Here is a 19,448-nt window from a genome sequence, read left to right as displayed (position 1 = left end):
TGGCATTCTATGACTTCAGCCATGCAATCCTGGAAGGTGAGGGACAGCTGCCAATGGGAAGCTCCGGAAGGCTCCCAGTTTAAACACAGGGTTCACCCCCCAGTGGTCTTCTCCTAGAATCACTTAGCCACCCCACTTAAGAACTATCAAACAAATATTTAAAAAACATAAAAAGGACGCCGGACAAGGACGTGGTCCAGGATGCCCGCCTGCCTCAGCCTGGTCTCCACTGGAACTCTTGCTTATTTTGATTTCTAGGGACTATAAATCACTCTGCTGTGATGGATGGCAGCTCACATTTACTGAGCCCTTTATACCTGCCAAGTGCTGTTCTAAGCACCCTGCAGGCAATGGTTCATTTGCAATCACCTTTTAACAACGATGGGATTGGTACTATTTTTATCCTCAGATTGTGTCTGAGGGAACTGAGGCAAGGAGATCTGACCAAGGTTATTCCCCCGTGGCCACTGAAACCCAGCCGGCACTACTCCAAAGCCTCTGGTCTGAACCACTGCACTAATGCCCTCCCCTCACCTACCTGGCCAGTGGTACTTGCTGGCCGCCATGCTGTCAGCCGGAATTCTTAGTCTCTGCCCCCCACCTACCTGGTCACATTGTTGCTCTTAATCCTGGTGAGAGCAACATCTTCCTGGGGTGAGCCCCTCCGCCCCACCCTAAAGGGGCTCTCTGTCCTCAATGGGTCATGTGCCTCTGCTAGAAAACCCATTCTAGGGAGCTGAGCTAATCCACAACCCACCAAGGAATAAAAAGAGGGTGCCCAGAATCAGAACTTGCACAGAGTCAACAAGAGCCCCTAATTTTTTATGTTTCATATATTTAGGCTCCATTTAGAATTTAATTGGATAAAAGGTTTCCATTCATAAAATGATAATACCTAAAGGCAAGACAGAAATCCAGAATTTTTATATAAAACATTCCAAATTTTAACTGTTGACAGCTAAGTTGAAAATTTTCAACCCTGTGCAGGTCTAACAAAGCATTTCACTGTCTATGATTCTTACTCTGGAATTTAAAACAGGCCTTGGCTCTCAGTAGATGCTCAGTAAACATTCATTAAGTGCATGAATATAAAATAAAATGAAACAAAATCCAACAATCCTGATTAGAGCTGAGACACTACTAGACTCCTCCAATCTAACTTGTGGCCCACACCTGTTCCAGGCTAATCCAACTCCAGAATGATTAAAAGCTTCCTGAAGCATGCATTGAGCAAACAAAGGTGGGAGAAGAGGGACAAGGACATGCTGCTGTGGCATTAGGGCCTGAAATCAGGGAGAGGAGTGGAAATGGCCCTGAAGATGCCCTTTACCTAAGGCTGACCTTGAAAGAAATGATTTCTGGACCGACTTTCAGCCTTTCCAACATACACACACGTGCGTATATGCACGCCCGCCCCAACACACACCCTTCCTTTTTTACTCCAGGCAGATTTAAGGCTGAATATATTATTATTTTATTTGAGCGGATCTCCTTTTCTGCCTTTGCAATGTAATAGAGATAAGGTCCATATTATCTAGTACATCCTTCAGGAGAAACTTAAGAACTTGGGACTAAAAATACAGTCCCAACTTTGTGGTTTTCAAAGTCCTTACATACCAATCGTCTTGTTCTACTGTTATAACCCTGTAAGGCAGAAATGATTACCCATTTTTCCAAATGCAGGAAGTAGCCCGCTCACTATCACGCAGCTGGGCGGTGGCGACGAGGCTCAAGGCCACGTGCCGTGGCTCCAAGGTCAATGTCAGCATCGTGGCAGATCCGCACGCAGCGCTGGGTCAGAGACAACTATCACAACAAAGGGGTAGCTGGGGACTCCGGGAAGCACATGCCCTCCCTTGGGAGGCAAGGGCAGACCATTTGTTATCACCAGCACTGCACTGACAGAGGTCAAAACACAATCTGAGTACTTCCTATGAAGGAAAACGGAATTTTAATTAACAGGTTTAGGTTTTTTTCAGGTGAGTGCTAGATTTGGGAGCTTTTCATGTCTCAGGTGAAAGGTACAAACCAAAATTAAAAAAAAAAAAAAGAAAGAAAAAAACCTAACTAACTCTTCTGCGTGTGACAAAATGTACAAGAGTAAGGATCGATAGTACAATTGATTGTAACAGGTCTGTGACAACCGGGGGTGACAGTCAGGCCTAACAAACTGTCTTCTCTCTCAGACTTTATCTGACAGCATTATGCTACAGCTCAAAACACTTCCAGATGGATTTTTCTCTAGCGTTCCAAAAATAGTCAGCTGAATTAATCTATACGTTCATTGTGCTAATATTGTCAGCCACACAGATGAATCTATTGGTCAGAACTTCCTCTGCCATTCGGAATGGTCGTTAACCCTTTACTCCCCTGGTCATGCTGAACCAAAGAAAGCTTTCATTTAGTCTAAGTGTCTGGCCTTTTGCAAGTGGGGGCTTTCCTTCTGCTGTCATGGTTGTTGCCAGATTGCCTCAGTGCGGCAGGTGCTCCCCTGTGGTGACTGGGATGGGACCTGGTGACCCTGGGAGCCCTAAAAAGGTTTTAACACAACTACAGTACGCCTTTGGGGATGGAGTTTTCCCTCGGGCGTCTGCACACCCCAAAGTATCGAGCAAATGCCTACTGGTCCTCAGGGCCCTCCAGTTATCAGTGCAGGGAAGGAACGGGACGCATGCCGAAGTTAGCAGGTCAGCGATGCTAAGCTTTGTCTCACGTTATACTCCTATGGGTAACAATGCAGAAGCAAAGAAGCAAAACTCAGAATGCTCTCTGGAAGCCACAGGCACGTGAACCTAACAGTCTTCTCTGTTTTGAAACCAGAGAAACAAAGCACTTTCGTATCAATCATCTTACTCTATTGTTCTGATCCCGTAAGGCAGAAATGATTACCCCATTTTCCAAATGCAGGAAGTAGCCCACTCGAAATCACACAGCTACTCGGGAACTTTCCTTCTGCAGTCACAGGTGTTGCCAGACTGCCTCAGTGTGGAAGGTGCCCCACGCTATGGCTGCGATGGGACCCCAAAAAAGACGTTAACACAACTACAGTGGGCCTAGATTCAACCAATGATCTGCTGTGCAAGTAAAGGGATTTTTTTTCTCCTTGAAAACGAGCAGAGCTCTTACGGCTACACCCAGTTTCTTTGGATCAGCGTTTCCAAGGGGAGTAACCAAACTCTCTCTTCCTTCAGGAATAAAAAATTATACCTCCTCCCCGGGGATGGATCAGTCCAGCCTGAAACCACCTGAGATTCCTAAACAGCCAAGGTGGCCAATGTCCAGGCTCTCTAGGATCCTTGAGATCTTCCATCCCCACCCGCATCTTGGACTGTTGACTCTGGGGAGACAGAGCTACCTGCCTGGCCACTCATGACTGTGTCTAACTCCCCCCCCAGGTGGTCATGACTACAAGGGACCGCAGGTGTGTTGGTCTGTACCATGTGCACGAAGAGCCCGTGGGAGCGTGCAAGGAGAGGTGTATAGCACAGCGTCTGCAGCAGTGTTCTGAGTCTGAGTGCCTGTGTTCAAATCCAGGCTGTGTCTCTTCTCCTATGACCTTGGCCATATTCCTTCACATGTTTGTACCTGTCTCTTCCTCTGTGAAATGGAGATAAATGCATCTGCCTGGAGTCTTGTCAGAATTAAATGAGGTAAGGCATGAAATCGCTTAAGAGAGTGTCTGATACATTAGGTACTTTGGGGGACAGAGGACTGATGGTAGAGACGTTTCTGACCAGGCGCAACTGCCTTCCTCCTTTCCCCCCCAGAACAGCAGTTCACCAAACTCCCTTAGCCTGCACCATTCCCACAGCTCTCTGCTGCCCCCTGCTGACAGCTGGTTGGTACTAGTGTAAGAGCTCTCAGCTTCAGATATCTCCTCCATTCCTTTCCCCGCAAGCACCCTATTCGACCACCAAGCTGAAACACAGAGCACTCCTGTAAAACCCCATGCCTTGCGCCTAGACCTACGCTGTTCCTTCCATCTGGCATGCCCTTCCTCCCTCCCCATTGACCTGTCAAAACCAGGTCCACCTCAAATGCCATGACCCTGATACAGCCTCCCTGTTCTCCCCTCCATGCCCCATAACCCACCAGGAACACTTGACTCCTTCCTCACATCACATTCTTCTCTGTGTTGTAATGAGGTTTGAACTTCTCTTACCGCCTCTTGCTAGGAGGTCAAAACTATGCCTTAGTTGTCTCTCGTTTCCCCAGCAGCACCCAATGTCATAAACCCCTCTTCACAAAGACATGCTTGGCCAGTATTTGTGCTGTCACTACAGCCTTGCTATTGCCACCCTGCCCCTAGCTGTGCAATCTCTCACGATCTCCCACTTCAGCTATTACAGTAATTCCCTAACTGGGGTCCTCAGATCCACTTTGGGCCCATCTCCCATCCACTGTCCACAGTGCCAACTGCACTTCTGAAGGGAAAAAAAAAAAAAAAAAAAAAGGTTATCTTGGCATATCCCAGCCTCCCACCCTTTCAGCTGCTTCTTACTGCTTTTAGGATAGAGTCTAAAATCCTTACTATGGCCCAAATTGGCAAGACTCCCTCCCTTCATTCCCTGACCTGCAGCCACACTGGCCTTTCAGGTCCTGTAACACTCTGTTCTCCGGCAGCAGAGACTTCCCAAGCTGGCAGCCCTCTTGCTGGGACCCTCTCTCCCACCTCACCCCCTAGCCTTCAGACTTAGCTCAAATCTACTCAAGCAAACCTTCCTGGACCCTCTTCCTACATGTGATTTGCCTGTGCATGCTCTCAGAGCAGTATCTTCCTAACAAAAATGTCATCATAGTTGTGAATTTCTATTTGTGGTCATTTGATGAGTGTGTGTCTTCCCTTTAGGACTATAAGCTTCATGGGGACAGGAGCTGTGCCTGCTTTTCCTCACCGTTGTATTCCTAGCTGCCAGCATAATGCCACACATACATTAGATACGCAATAAATACATACGCTTAATAAATAAACAAATCAAAGGAGCCATGTTAAACAGAATCTTTGCCAAGGTGCCAAAATACATTAAATATATTAAATCTAAAACATTATACTGATTCCATTTCTATCATTCATATTTAAGTCATTCAATTATAGACAGAAAGGTATGTAGGTAGGTAGATAGACAGGCAGACAGGCAGGCAGACAGACGGACGGACAGCAAGGGCTTCTCTGAAACACATTCAACAAGAAGCCAGCAAGATTCTTCTGATGCTTACCTTCGGTGCTCATATCTGGTGTCGGCATCCAGATGTAGACCAAGCCTTCTTCCCGATAGAGCTTAATCATGGTGTCTGGTGTCATGGGCTCTGGGTAGCGGTTACAGCCGGAGGAATTCTGTACAATATCCCATTCAGTCTGGAAATTCATGACAGCTGTAATCCCCAATTCATGCTTCAGTTTGATGGTTATATGTTCCACTTGACGAGGGCAGCTACCCAGCCAGATATTTGGTAGAATTCTAATGAGAATATATAGAGGCAACTATTATTATTGTTATTGTCATGGCTTGAGATCTGAGGAGCTGCAGAAAATACATTGTAATAAAATGCAATTAACCTTTAAATCTGGCACAGGAAAAGCTGCAGTAACAATATTAGATGGTGTAACAATATTATTGATATAATAACGTTATTATTGAAAGAAAAAATACTGGTGGTGTCATTTTTAGGGAAATAATTCTATTAATGAAAATGCTAGGAAATAAGCATTAGCAAGCCAAATCTAGCAACATATTAAAATAAGCCCACTAAGTTGTATTTATTCTTTGAACGTATATATGGTTCAACATTAGGAAACTCATCAACATATTTCAAACACTAACAAGTTAAAGGCAAAACTCCAATGACTGTATCAGTAAATTCTGGAAAACATTTGCAAAAACCAGCCATTATTCCTGTTTAAAACTCTACATAAAAATTTCAAATAGTAGGAGAACTTTTAAACACCAGAAACTAACAAACAACAGTATTCTTTTAAACAAAATCAAAGTCAAGCTTATATCCATTAGTACCCAACATTGTCCTATATGTTTCATCTAATGCTATAAGTTAAGAAGAAATAGATTTGAAACAAAAAAAAAGAGAAAAGAAAAGAAAATGTTGTCAATATTTTTTCAAGTATGTTTCTATAATATCCCAAAGGCTGGACCCAACCCTCAAAGTTTCTGAGTCAGTAGATTTGGGTTGAGAGTCCAATAATTTGGACTTCTAACAAGACTCACGCAATACTGATGCTGCTAGTTCAGTGCAAAACCTTGAGAAGCACTCCCTAAAAGATTCAATTACAAAAGCTATGTGAAGTATTAAAAGTATTAAGATATCTGGATGAGGGAAAAGGTACAAAAATCAAACAGCTCTTCTCTGTGCTCTCAACAGCCAGGTAGAAATGGGGAAGTGGAGGTGAATCTCATTCAAAAATAAAAACAAAATTATATTGGGGCGCCTGGGTGGCTTAGTCATTAAGCATCTGCCTTTGGCTCAGGTCATGACCCTAGGGTCCTGGGATCAAGCCCCGCATTGGGCTCCTGCTCAGCAGGAAGCCTGCTTCTCTCTCTCCCACTCCCCCTGCTTGTATTCCCTCTCTCTCTGTCTCTCCTTCTCTGTCAAGTAAATAAATAAAATCTATTTAAAAAAATTATAAAACATCTAGGAATACCTTTAACCAGAAAGATTTATGAAATTTTATTGTACATTAAGAAAAAAAAACAGATAGACATACTGTGATATTATGATTTATAATAAGAAATATGTATTTGGTCTTCATCTCAGTTTCCAACACAGTTTTCTGAGTGAAAAGAGCCATAAAAGTGTCGTTTGTTACCTTAACGAGGTAACTTTTGGACAGCACCTACAGTTGGGCTGGTTGTCAGGGGAACCAACTTTGTGACTAGAGGACAGAACTTTCAGTCCCACCCCTTGGCTTCCGGGAGGAAAGAGATCTGGAGGTTGAACCAATCACCAATGGCCAATGATTTAATCAATCTTCTCTATGTAATGAAGCTTCCATAAAACACAAAAGGTCAGGATTCCAAGAGCTTCCAGGTTGGCGATGCAGGAAGAGTGGGGCTCCCTTGGAGGGTACAGAAGCTCTATGCCATTTCCCACGTTCCTTGCCCTGGGCATCTATGCCGTCTGGCTGTTCCTGAGTTATACCCTCTTAAAATAAGCCAGTAATCTAGTAAAATGTTTCCTGAGTTCTATGAACTGCTCTATCAAATTAATCAAACCCAAAAAAGGAAAGGGTCATAGCACCTCTGATTTATAACCAGTCCATCAGAAGTACCGGTAACAACTTGTTTGCATGTGGCATCTGAAGTGAAGAGAAGGAGAGAGTCTTATAGGACTGAACTCTTAACTTGCAGAAGCTGATGATATCTCCAGGTAGACAGGGTCAGAATTGAGTTGAATTGTAAGACAGCAAGTTGGTGTCCAGAAAATCAGTTGGATGTATGGAGAAATCCTCTCCCCCCACACATATTGGAATTGGGCCCCAGAACCAAAAAGACATACCATGCAAACATCATAAAAATGCAAATATTTTCCAAATAATATATAAATTTAATGTAAATTATTATAACTTATTGCAGGTGGTATATATTGTCTTGCTCACTGATTATTTCACATGTGTACCTCCTCTCCAGAAGTATGGGCTCCTCCAGAACTAATACTCTATTTCAACTTTATCTGAATCTTGTCACCTAGAACTTGACTAGGTTCAATACACAGCACTCAGACAACAGTTCATAAATGATGATGGTAGACATCACTTGATGCTCACCAGTGTTCCCAGTTATCCTCTTTCAAGCATGGAGGACTAAACTACTTCTCTGCCTGAACGTTAGAGCTCTCTGACAACTTTTGTCAATAGAAAGTGAGCTGAGGTAACATGTCCCTTCCAGAAGGACATATTTAGGACATCGTGCACAATGCTCTATGCTCTGGCTTTCCCTGCTATGATGACCATGGAAGCACATGTGGATACTGAGCCGTTAGAAGACCAAAGTAGCTTAGAACGGTAAGCTACCTTGGGAGGCCAGCTGCCCTGGAGAGCCAGCGGCTCCTTGACTTAAACCATGTTGACATTGTTTGTTCCCACAGTGTAATCTGACTTGTTCTAATACAATGCCTAAGTAATTAATTCCTCAAAGTCCCTAATGCGCAGGAAAGAAGCTGAGCACAGGGATTACACTTTTATTCAGTTACTTTCATATTGGGCTTAAAGCAGTCCTTCTCAGTTGGGGACAATATTTGGCAATGATTATGGAGACATTTTAGAGGATGACATCGGGTGGTGCTGATGGCACCTCGTAGATTGAGACCAGGGGTGGTGCTAAGCATCTACAATGCACAGCACAGCTCCCACAACAAAGATTATCAAGGCCAAAATGTCAATAATGCTGTGATGAAGAAACCCTGGTTTAGGGGAATAAAGTGGAACAGAACTCCTTACTATATGGAGGAAGAAAGGGAATATGGGGCAGGAATAAGACCAACGTATCTGACACAGTTTGTGGCTCATCAGTGATGTCATTCTGATAATACGGTATTCCATGTCATATTTTAAAATATGTATGTATGTAGGTATGCATAGAAAGAGAGAGACCTAGAGAGTGAAGCAAAAGTCTAATATTGCAAAGTTGAATAGCACTACAACATTTGAAGTGGTGTGTAATGGAAAGGGTACTAGACACAAGCAAGAAAAAATGCCAATCATAACATGATCATTTTTAAAGCATTGGTAATAACTGTCTGACATTAGGCCACGTTATTTATCATCTCTAGGCCTTTGGTGCGCTCCTCTCTAAAATGGGTCTAAAAATAACTAGTTTGCAGAAAGTAAATATAATTAAATAAGGTATTTGAATGGGACTGATACCAGGGGATGTACAATAAATGCAAGTGGTGTTTATGTCTAGTTGTTATAATTTACTTATTTTAGTAATTTATTTTGTATTGTCCTGACTATTCAGATAATTTTCCTATTGTTCTGTGTATCCTTCATTAGAATGCTGCAGAGTTTAGAATACTCTCCCTATTTTCTTAAATGGAATCTAGCTTGCTTTTGTGTTTTGGTTCCTTTTTTTTTCCTTTTGGCTGTTGTTGCTGTCATCGTTAATGCTAATGTGAGAAGCCAAGTGACTAATCCCCAAATATGGGTATTATCCATCCTCAATGAAAATATCGTTCAACATCTGACATCACCTAAAACTTGAATCCTACTTACCCTCCAGGAGAAGATAAACCAATTTTTTATTGCTGCTTGGGCTCTAAGTCTAATAGGTTATTAAACATTTCTTATGGGCTATTGAAGGTGATTATGGAAAAAATAAAGGCAATAAAATTTAACATAAAGAGAATATTTAAAACACAGAAAAGACTTAATGGTGTTGTGAAGATGAGCATGGGATCCAAAGGCCTTTCACTTCATTCTTGACCCTAAAGAATTCTCAGATATCCCATTAGGCCAGTAGGCTGACAGACAAATCATTAGCAGGGACAGTTTGAGAGTGCTCAAGAGATGTGTTTTGACCAGGACATTGTCAGCTGAGTATTCAGCATTCACAGGAATGGAAAGGACACACACCCTGGGTCACTGGCCCCTCGCTCTGGCTGTTGAGTGAGAGCCCGGACCAGCTCTATCTAAATGCTCCATCCCTCCTTCCATTGTCCCTTAAAGATTTCTCCTCCAGTTCCCTGCTGGATGCCTAGCGGGCAGCAGGGGTGGGCTGCCATACCATGCTGTGGGGTTTAACTGAACATACTGAAGTATCCGGAGCCGGAAAAGAGGGCAGTAGACACCCCAGTGATATGACCAAGAAATATAACTTTCTGAACTACAATGGATTTTTATTGGTAAAATTTTGAAGTGGACTGGCAAAATATTAAAAGGAATATTCACGACAGGCAAGCTAAGTTCCGGACGTTACCCAGAGTTCTCCTGAATACTGCCCTCTTGGAGTGCACAGCACTTGGTACGTAGCTAGAGAATAAATGCCAAATGAAGTGGCTGGCATGCAAGGTTTGGATAAAGACAAAAGAAGAGTTCATGGACATATACACAAAGAGCAAATCAGACAAAATAAGAAATCAGAATGCCAAACCAGAGTCAGTACGTAGAATCACACGGTGTTACTGGGGGAGGGGGAAAAAAGGTGTTTACTCCACCATCTCATTCAGCCCTGGTCTTCAAGTGTATTTCTACTAACCGGGGACGTCAGGGAACTCAGAACAAGTCAAAGGGAAACAGGCCCAAAGTTGGTACATTTCCCACATCAAGTTTCTAATGGAAATAAGCCCTTGAAATACACACTTCCCACACACATATAAACACTAGCCTCTGAATCAGGTATTTCTAACTTTTTCATAACAATTCTTCCTCTAAAAGTGCCACAAGTCAGAGTCCATATTTAAGAAATGAGTATAAATTCTTAAATTCCTGATATGTTAAGCAAGATGTGCTGAAGCTAGGAGATAGATCACTAAAGATAAATTCTGACAAGTGCTGTGTTGAAGAATAGAGAATTAAAGTTATAAAGTAAATCGTACTGAACCGTTCCATGAGATGTGGAGCCAAAGGACTGAGTTTGTTGGAAACACACAAATCAATGGCTCCTGCTTCCTCAGACAGCTAATGTGCCCTTTATATGCATCCTATTTCAGCTTGTTGTCTCTAATAATAGGTGATATATTTCTAGTTACATGATACATTGAAGGTAATAAGATGCATGATGTACTTTCTAAATAGTAATTAGACTTGTATTTATCCATTCAAAATCAATTTTTACTCATCTCATCCTACTTTTAATCTTCTTTTGGCATCAATGATACTTTAAACAATTTTAAAAATTGGATCTTTTTAGGTACAAAGAAGCTTGTTGAAATATGGGATTTAGGGAATAAAAATCCTCTGTAAAGGTAGTTTCGATGCAAGACATACCAAACTTCAAAGATATAATAATGAAAATAAAAAATATATAGCTCACAATTATATCATAAATTATACTGTAAAACTTCCAGAGAATTACTTTATGAACAGCTCACTACTGGTCATGAGTTACATCAGATTTCTGGCAGCTCAATTATAGATTATCTGAAAAGGTCAGAGGAAACCGCTGCACCTAATGGGTATTGACACCCAGTCAACCCAGAAGTTCCCAAACTGACTCTGCATTCAAGCCACAAGAGTTTTATAAAAACTTGTATTACCAACATCTAGTCCTAAAGGTAGTCATTAAGTGGCTGTGGAGTGAGGTCTATGATTCTGTGGATTTTTTTTTTTTCAAGAAATTAACCAGGTTATATATATTACATACGCAGCCAGATTCCAAAACCACTAGCCTGGGCGATCCCAATAAACATGTAGAAATTTAGTATAGAGATCTCAATACCTTTCAATAGCAGCAAAAAATATGGCTATGGGAGGGCATGGATTGCTCAGCGCTACACACGCACATAAGAGTTAGGTCCTTACCATTCTCCAAAAATACTTTCAAGACTAAAAATGATTCCCAGACAGAGAGTGTGGAATGGGAAACTATCTGTTAGGAAAGAGTAGCTATGACGATGTGTGTCTATGTGTTTAATGGGTAGCACCTTCTAAAAAGTTAAAACTAAATCTACTTCTGAGTCATGACAAATATTTAATATAGCAATATTCATTAAGAATGTACTTTGGCAAAAAAAATGAATGTACTTTTGCAGATAAAAGGTTTATTGAGTTTGGCTATTGCCACCATGACTCAACAAAATTGTATTTAAATAAAATCTATCCTACTAATATTACAATATTAGCTAAAGACTGGGTGGGGGGGGTTGCCGATTGGGGAGGGGGGATGGATGGCTGACATTCTGGAACCTTACTTCGTTGGACTGCAAATCAAAATCAATTTCACTCATTTGGGTGAATCTGGATTTGTGGTTCCAGGTAATCCCACCACAATACTCCACTGTTTGCTTCACCTGTCGGCCCAGGCCCACGTTACAACAGCAAGTGAAGTGTATGAATCAGAGCCCACTTGTTCCATCTCAGCTGTCGGTCAAAGGAGGCCTTACTGGCAATACTGAGTACATCAGACACAATGAGCATCCAAGCATTTGCAAAAAATACCACCGGGTTTTGACAGGAGGAGGGGGCATGGGAAAAACAGAAGATATCAGCAAATAAGCCCATTGTATGGACTCCAGATCTCAAATTCTACCACTAATGGCCTTGAAAAATGGCAGAATAACCTTTTCCTGAAGGTGAAAATTAGCATCATATTTTGTCCATAAGGAAAAAAAGTTAGGAAACACAGGATGATGGGATCAGGGTATGAACATAGGATTTGTTTATTTCTTATCACCCCAAGAGACCACAACTATCTATGGCAATGCCTTCTTCCTAGCCATAAAAACACAGCTCCATTTCAAAGAGGGAAAAAATGGATTTTGCTGAGATTCTTTATAAAACCCAGCTAATGATTTAGGAGCAAAAAAAAAAAAATTAGCACATTTCCTAAGTTGGATAATTTTGTTGCATTTACCTTATTTAATATTTTATGGGCAAATCAATGTGAAATTAAAATGTGATCCGGCTTTTAAATAATGGGTAAAGAAAAAAAAGTCTATCAGTCCTGTCATTTAGATCTCATTAGTGGGAAAGCAAGAAAAATGTTAAAATCAACCTCCAGTAAGCTCTAAGCTTCATTAGCACATGTAAATCCTTCTGCTAAAAATCCGTCTTCTAGTGTTAAGTGTTATGTTATTAATACCAAACTTCTCCCCAAAGACTCCACTTAAGGCTGAATGACTGCACAAAGACAAATTTCAATTTAGAGAGTGATACCAATTTCTTCATTTAAAAAATAGTCTTCTCATAGTTAGCTTATAGGTTATAGACTATAGTATATAGACAGCACATGCTAATTTCCACAGGTAAAATTAGTTTCTTAGATTTTTGGGGGAATGTGCTATATAGTTTATAGCCTCATGAAGCAAATATTTTTGACATATGTTTTTATTTTCTATATTAAAAATGCCATATAATAATTATCAAGGTCTGTTACAGGTTGACTTGCATTTCCCCAAAATTTCCATGTTGAAGTCCTACCCCCAGCACCTTAGATGGGACCTCACTTGGAGACAGGGTCTCTACAGAGGTAATCAGGTTAAAATGAAGCCATTAGTGTACACTCTAATCCAGTACGCCTGTCATTCTTATAAGGGGAAATACGGACACAGACACATACAGAGAGAAGACGATGTGAGGATAAAAGAAGACAGCTGCCTACAAGGCAAGGAGAAGGGCTTGGAATAGATCCTTCTCTCGAAGCCCTCAGAATGAATCAACCCTGTAAACACATCGATCCTGAACTTTTAGCCTCCGGAACTGAGAAAATAATTTTCCGTTGTTTAAAAGCCACCCCAGTTTGTGGCACTTCGTTAGTGCAGCCCCTAACTAATACGAAGTCTAAACATGCAGACCTAAAATATATAATATCCAATCATCCAGATTCTTCCAATATCCATACATCAGGGATACCAAAGTAAAACACTTTAATAGATATTTTTCACCTTTCATCCTGATCTCTGAAATTCTACAATTAACTTTTTTGACTGTGGCATCCCAGTTGTCCTCTTATACAATAGGACTACTACCCACTCTCACTCCTTGACTCATGTCCTTCAGTCCATCACTTGAGCAGATGAGATCATCAGGCCCCTGGTTGTGCTATTTGGGCTTCCTTCTTAATCTAATAACTCAGTTCTGAAGTTCTGAACTTTAGAACTAGATACCTAGTTTTGATAAATACAATACAGTCTTGGACCTCTTTGCTTGGCTTTCAGAGAATGGATCTCAATGGAGAATCACCTGAAATGTGTAGAGCACAGTCTTCAGACTCACAACTTATTAAGATTCTGAGTCCAAGGGTGGCTCAGTCAGTTAAGCGTCTGCCTTAGGCTCACGTCACGATCCCAAACTCCAGGAATCAAGCCCTGTGTCAGGCTCTCTGCTCAGTGGGGGGGGTGCGGTGGGGGGGGGGTGTCTTCTTCTCCCTATGTCCTCACCCCACTCATGCTCTCTCTCATGCTCTCTCTCAAATAAATAAACAAAATCTTTAAAAAAAAAAAAAAGATTCTGAGTCCAAGAGAGTTTGGCTTTCTTGGTTTTTGAGCATTTGTTGCCCTGAAATTCAGTTTATATGCCACATTGACAGATTATAGCAATAAATAAGGCAAATGGCATACTTCACCTTCTTAAAGTCAGTCAAGGTAACACAAAGACTGAGGCAAATAACTAGGCTAAGCAGCCTCGGCTGGTTACTGTGATACAAATTTCAACAAAATGTTCTATTAGAATAGCCTCTTGGCATGTTAATTTTGTTTCCAATGCTGAGCACTCCTTGAAAGCCTAAAATGTCACGTTTAATACTTTCTCACATAATGAACTTGAAAGGATTTGTTTAAAATTAATCACTTGCATAATGAACTAGGAACCACTGAAGATCAAGGAAGTAATTAAAAATTAAATGTAATATTTTTTTCCTGTATTTGGTTTTAAAGTCATTCCACCTATTTAACAAATACGTAAGGATGCCTGCTTTTTGCCAGGCACTCAACAATCCATGGTGAGCAAGACAGTCAAGGTCTGCCCTCAGGTAAGTCACATTCTTTGAGGAAGACAGGCAGTGAGCGAATAAATATGCAAAATGTATAAAATTTATTTGTAATGTGCTACTGAGGATATAAACAGGGAGTTAAAATAGAGAATCACAGGAAAGCCAGACTTCAGATAAGACAGTCAGGAAGGTCCCTGAAAAGGTGACATTAAAACAAGACCTGTTGTGGGAAAAGGAGTGAGACATTCAATGTTCTTATGGCGAGAAAGAGTGAGGCTGACTTTAGGACCTGAGAGAAGCCTAGAAAGAGCAAGAAAGGAGCATGGCATGAGTTACAGTGAGAAGACTCTGTCAGGCCTCACTGACGTGTTAGGGAATTTGTATAACAGTACAAATGCAATGAAAGAGCAGTGACAGGTTTTTAAGTAGAGGAGTCACATGGACTTGTTTTAGCATTTTTCTGGGTGTTATACGCAACTAATGAATCATGGAACTTTACATCAAAACCAGGAAAGTACTGTATGGTGACTAACATAATATAATAAAAAAAAGAATATAATAAAAAAAAGAAAAAAGTAAGGGTGACTCTAGCTATTAGTGGAAAATGGATTGGGCAGAAGATAGAGCAGAAACTATAGAGGAAAAAGGAAGACCTTTGGGATAGTGATGGCTTGGAATACAGCTATTGGTGCAGATAGAGAAAAGTAGATTAACTCAAAATTTAGCAGTAGAACCAGCAGGATTTGCACATGAATTAGATGAAAGAGTGGAGGGACAGTGAAAAGTCAAAAATGACTCCAAGTTTACTAATGTGATATTATAATCTATAGTTTCTTAACCAGGTCTGCCTTCAGTGAAGCCTACAGCTCTCTAAGTTTGTTTACTATGTATTTTTACAAGTTTCAGACTAACCAACATTTTATATACCAGGCATTATACTAATGGTATCCACATGCTTACAGGCTTGATGATATCAAACTATTCAAGCTTCCTTTCAGTTTTCCATTCAAATCATTATTTCCATTAAAAAATGTTAGTAACATAGGGTTTTTATTGACGTAAGAACTTTGTACTCAGAATAAGCTGACCATCAACTAGATTTATCTCATATCAAGGAAATATCCACTGTAGACAAAGTGGTACACAGGAAACTGATTTATTTATTTAATCAACTCACTAAAGAGATATTATTAAATTTATTTTTTTATACCTGTGGGTCTTTATTTCAGCTCTAGAACAAAAAAAGAATTTAAAACACATGACAGCAAATGAAAAAAACTCATTTTTCTTCTTTTTTACAGTAATTCTTCATTGCCAACCAATCATCTGATTAATTAAAATACAAGGAATTCCTAGCATGAAAAAAAATTCTATTCAGTACTTTGAACACGACAGGTGTTTTCACTATAGTTTTCTTGACCAAAAAAAAAAAAAAAAGGCGTGGGGTAGTTGTACGATTATTATTCATCTAGACCAGAGCTTCTCAAATATTAATGTGGAGACGCATCATCTGGGGATCAGCTTAAGATGCAGATAGTGATTCGGTAAATCTGGGATGGAGCCTAAGATTCTGCATTTTCACAAGCTCCCCGGTAGTACCAAGGCTGCTGGCCCTTGTAGCAAGCAGTACTCTACGAATGGTACTCAGTCTAAATACGATCATTATTTTATTATATATCACAATGGTTCGCTACAATTCAGTACTCAGCACATCAGTATTCAGGCACACTGATGAGTAAGTGAAAGAAGATTGTCCTGCTAGAACAAACAGAAAGACGAGCATTTTCTCTCTACTACTGATGCTAGTATTAGAGGCCTACTATTAACCATGTAGAGAGAATGCTATTTTTTTACATTCTAATTACAGAACATTTTAAGATCTCTTTAGCCCTCTTTCTTGATTTCCCAGTGAAGAACCTGCAAGAAGCCAAATGACTGTCTTATGTAACAACATTCCTTGGCTCTAAAACATTCCTCTTTTCTCCTTTTTTACAGTGCTCATCAGCTTCTTGATAGAGACCTACAATTTCCTTTTGTGTTATCTTTTTAAAATGTAGTTGGAGATTTTTTACAAATAAGATGCTGAAAATCAGGGAAAATTCACATAAGACTTGAAATTGATGGGGTACCAAGGGAATTAAATGGTTGAAAACTCTGAGGCCATTAGCAGTGTTGCAGCCAGGGGTGTTAGAAATTAGGTAAGGTTCCAGAAGGACAAACAAAAAAACACCTCCTCTTCCCCTATGAGATGCTAGTAGTTAGGATGGTAAGAACAGGAGAGATGTTAAACCACAAATATTCTAATGTTGAGACCTACAAAATCCCTGGGACATTTTGCTTCTTTCATTCAGCCTGAAGTCAGGGCACATAACAGTACATTTCACAATGTATAGCGAGAAGGCACGATAGCCAGTAAACCCTCCTAAGGATATGCAAATCAAAAAGGCCTCTGTTTTAAGTTACCCGGAGATCCTGAAGATCCGTAGCTATGGGAAAAGAGGCCAGGAATTAGTGACACTTCATCTCCTTATGTTATCCCTAACTAGGAAGGATCTTAAACAGACATGGAGTCTAATACAATTCACACACAGGCTAAGTCCCAATCATACCCAAACCAAAATGGTCATATTTAAATTGGTAATCCTAAATAACCTTAGTCATGGAGAGAGTGTGTTCAGTAACATGACGTTCCTATTGGCAGCTCATTTGTCCTGGCAAGACCTTCACAATACAGTTTTAGTTAAGATCGTCCATTCCACTGAGCACTCGTTGAAGTGCTTAATTGCCAGAAATTGGCCTCAACTTCTCTAAGCTAAAATTGCCTCTTCCATGTTTCATAGCCCAGGACATTGTCATCTCCACCTTGTGCTATGCAAGTGCTTAGATTTTTTTCAAGAATTCTGAAGATATTTATTCTGTATTTTACAACTGGGCTTAAGTGTATGGAGAATGATTGGATTCCAAACTTTCGACACATATCTGATATCTAAAGTATATGTCCCTCAACATAATATAATAAAAAATCATTAAAAAAAATAATAAAGTATATGTCCCTCAAGCAATATGAACCACCCATAGGCTCCCATTAAGAGAAGTCAGTCTGGTGTCAGAAGTCCAACACCCATCAAGTCCCATCTAGCAAAACTGATACAAAACACAATTTAATGTATTCCTATCTCAGTTCTATCTCCGTTCCAGATTACATCCCTAGGTGGTAGCATTTATCCTATTGATCACTTCCATTACCACACATACACCCAGTTTATTTTTTACCATGCTTCTGTCTCCTTCATAAATCCTGTGTCCTCTATAAGCCTTTTAAGTGTGAGTGCTTTGCAGAGTTCCAGACTGTAAGTCATCTCCCTAATATACACGGCCATCTACAACTGCCATCTACATGCTGGTGAATTCCAAAACTGTTGCCTCCAGCTCAGACCTCAGTGCCCTACTAGAATCCTCCATTCAACGTCCCATAAGTACCAACTGACCTCATCTTCACCATCTTCCACTCTTTGCTTCCCATCCACAAACCGACTTTTCCTCTAGTGTTCTTGGTCTTTGTAAATTATCCCACAGCTGCCCAAACATCTAAGCCAGGAAACTTTAATTCTTCTCTCTTCCCCTTCTTACAGTTATTAACCCATATAAGTCAATCTCCTAAATAGCTGTCTACATTATGCATGTCAATCTAAAGGTCCCACTCACATAAAACTGATTGAATATTATAGCCACCGGCACAATTTATCTGCAATAATAGAGTTCCATTCATGCCTGGACTGTGGTCACATTTTTATTAATTACAACCCATGGCCCACATAAGTTTTGTTTCATTCCATGTAGTATTTTAAATGTTACCTGTTAATGTAGATAGACAAATTTAGTAGACAATAACAAATGTGATTCTAGAGCAGTGATTCACAACCCTGGATACATACTAGAATCTCTTAGAAACATCTTTAGAAATACTTAGGTCAGATCCTCAATTAAAACAGAATTTCGGGGGCTCCTGGGTGGCTCAGTCAGTTAAGTGACTGCCTTCGGCTCAGGTCATGATCCCAGGGTCCTGGGATGGAGCCCCACGTGGGGTTCCCTACTCATCGGGAAATCTGCTTCTCTCTCTCTTCCTTTGCCCCACCCCCTACTCATGCTCGCTCTCTCTCTCTCAAATAAATAAAAGCTTAAAATTTTTTTTTAATTTTTAAAAATTATGAAAATTAAAAAACAGAATTTCAGGGCACCTGGGTGGCTCAGTCGGTTAAGCATCTGACTCTTGGTTTTGGCTCAGGTCATGATCTCATAGGTTGTGGGATCACACCCCATGTCAGGCTCTGCACTCAGCAGGGAGTCTGCTTAAAGATTCTCTTCTGCACCTCCCCCCACTCCCTCTCACGCATGTGCTCTCTCTCAAATAAATAAATAAATCTTTAAAAAAAAAAAAAAATTCTGAATGGGTTAGCCCAGTGATGGGTATTAAGGAGGGCATGTATTGCAATGAGCACTGGGTGTTATACACAAACAATGAATCATGGAACACTACATCAAAAACTAATGAAGTACTGTATGGTAACTAATATAACATTAAAAAAAAAAAAAACAATTTCTAAGGTTGTGGGGTGGGGCTCAGCATCAATTTTTCCAAGGACCCCAGGTGATTCTTCACTGAGTCTTGGGAATGCTAATTTAGAGCTTGAGAGAGAGGTGAGAGCTGGATATAAAGATTTGCCTATCCCATTTTTTTTTAAAGTGAAAATAATTCCACCTTTTAAAAATCAAACATTTACCCCACTGGAATGGAACTGGCTATAAAAACCTGAATTGGAAAAAGGAAATTAGAGGTGATTACTCATTTTT

The 19,448-nt window shown here is 40.4% G+C and overlaps 1 protein-coding gene across 5 annotated transcripts in view; it reads right to left on the bottom strand.

Annotated features, from left to right (window-relative positions):
* EPM2A (EPM2A glucan phosphatase, laforin) overlaps positions 1-19,448 on the bottom strand; it is a 352,988-nt gene that overhangs the window by 259,365 nt on the left and 74,175 nt on the right. For 4 of the 5 annotated variants that reach the window (XM_057310983.1, XM_057310984.1, XM_057310985.1 and 1 more), the window contains one exon: positions 5,218-5,459. The exons of the other annotated variant lie outside the window; for it this stretch is intronic. In XM_057310983.1, coding sequence (XP_057166966.1) covers positions 5,218-5,459 — 242 coding nt within the window. The remainder of the gene's footprint in view (positions 1-5,217; positions 5,460-19,448) is intronic. 5 annotated transcript variants of the gene reach the window in all.

This window comes from Ursus arctos, unplaced genomic scaffold (genome assembly GCF_023065955.2).
Source record: "Ursus arctos isolate Adak ecotype North America unplaced genomic scaffold, UrsArc2.0 scaffold_13, whole genome shotgun sequence".
NCBI lineage: Eukaryota > Metazoa > Chordata > Mammalia > Carnivora > Ursidae > Ursus > Ursus arctos.
This window is presented reverse-complemented; position numbering and strand designations above follow the sequence as displayed.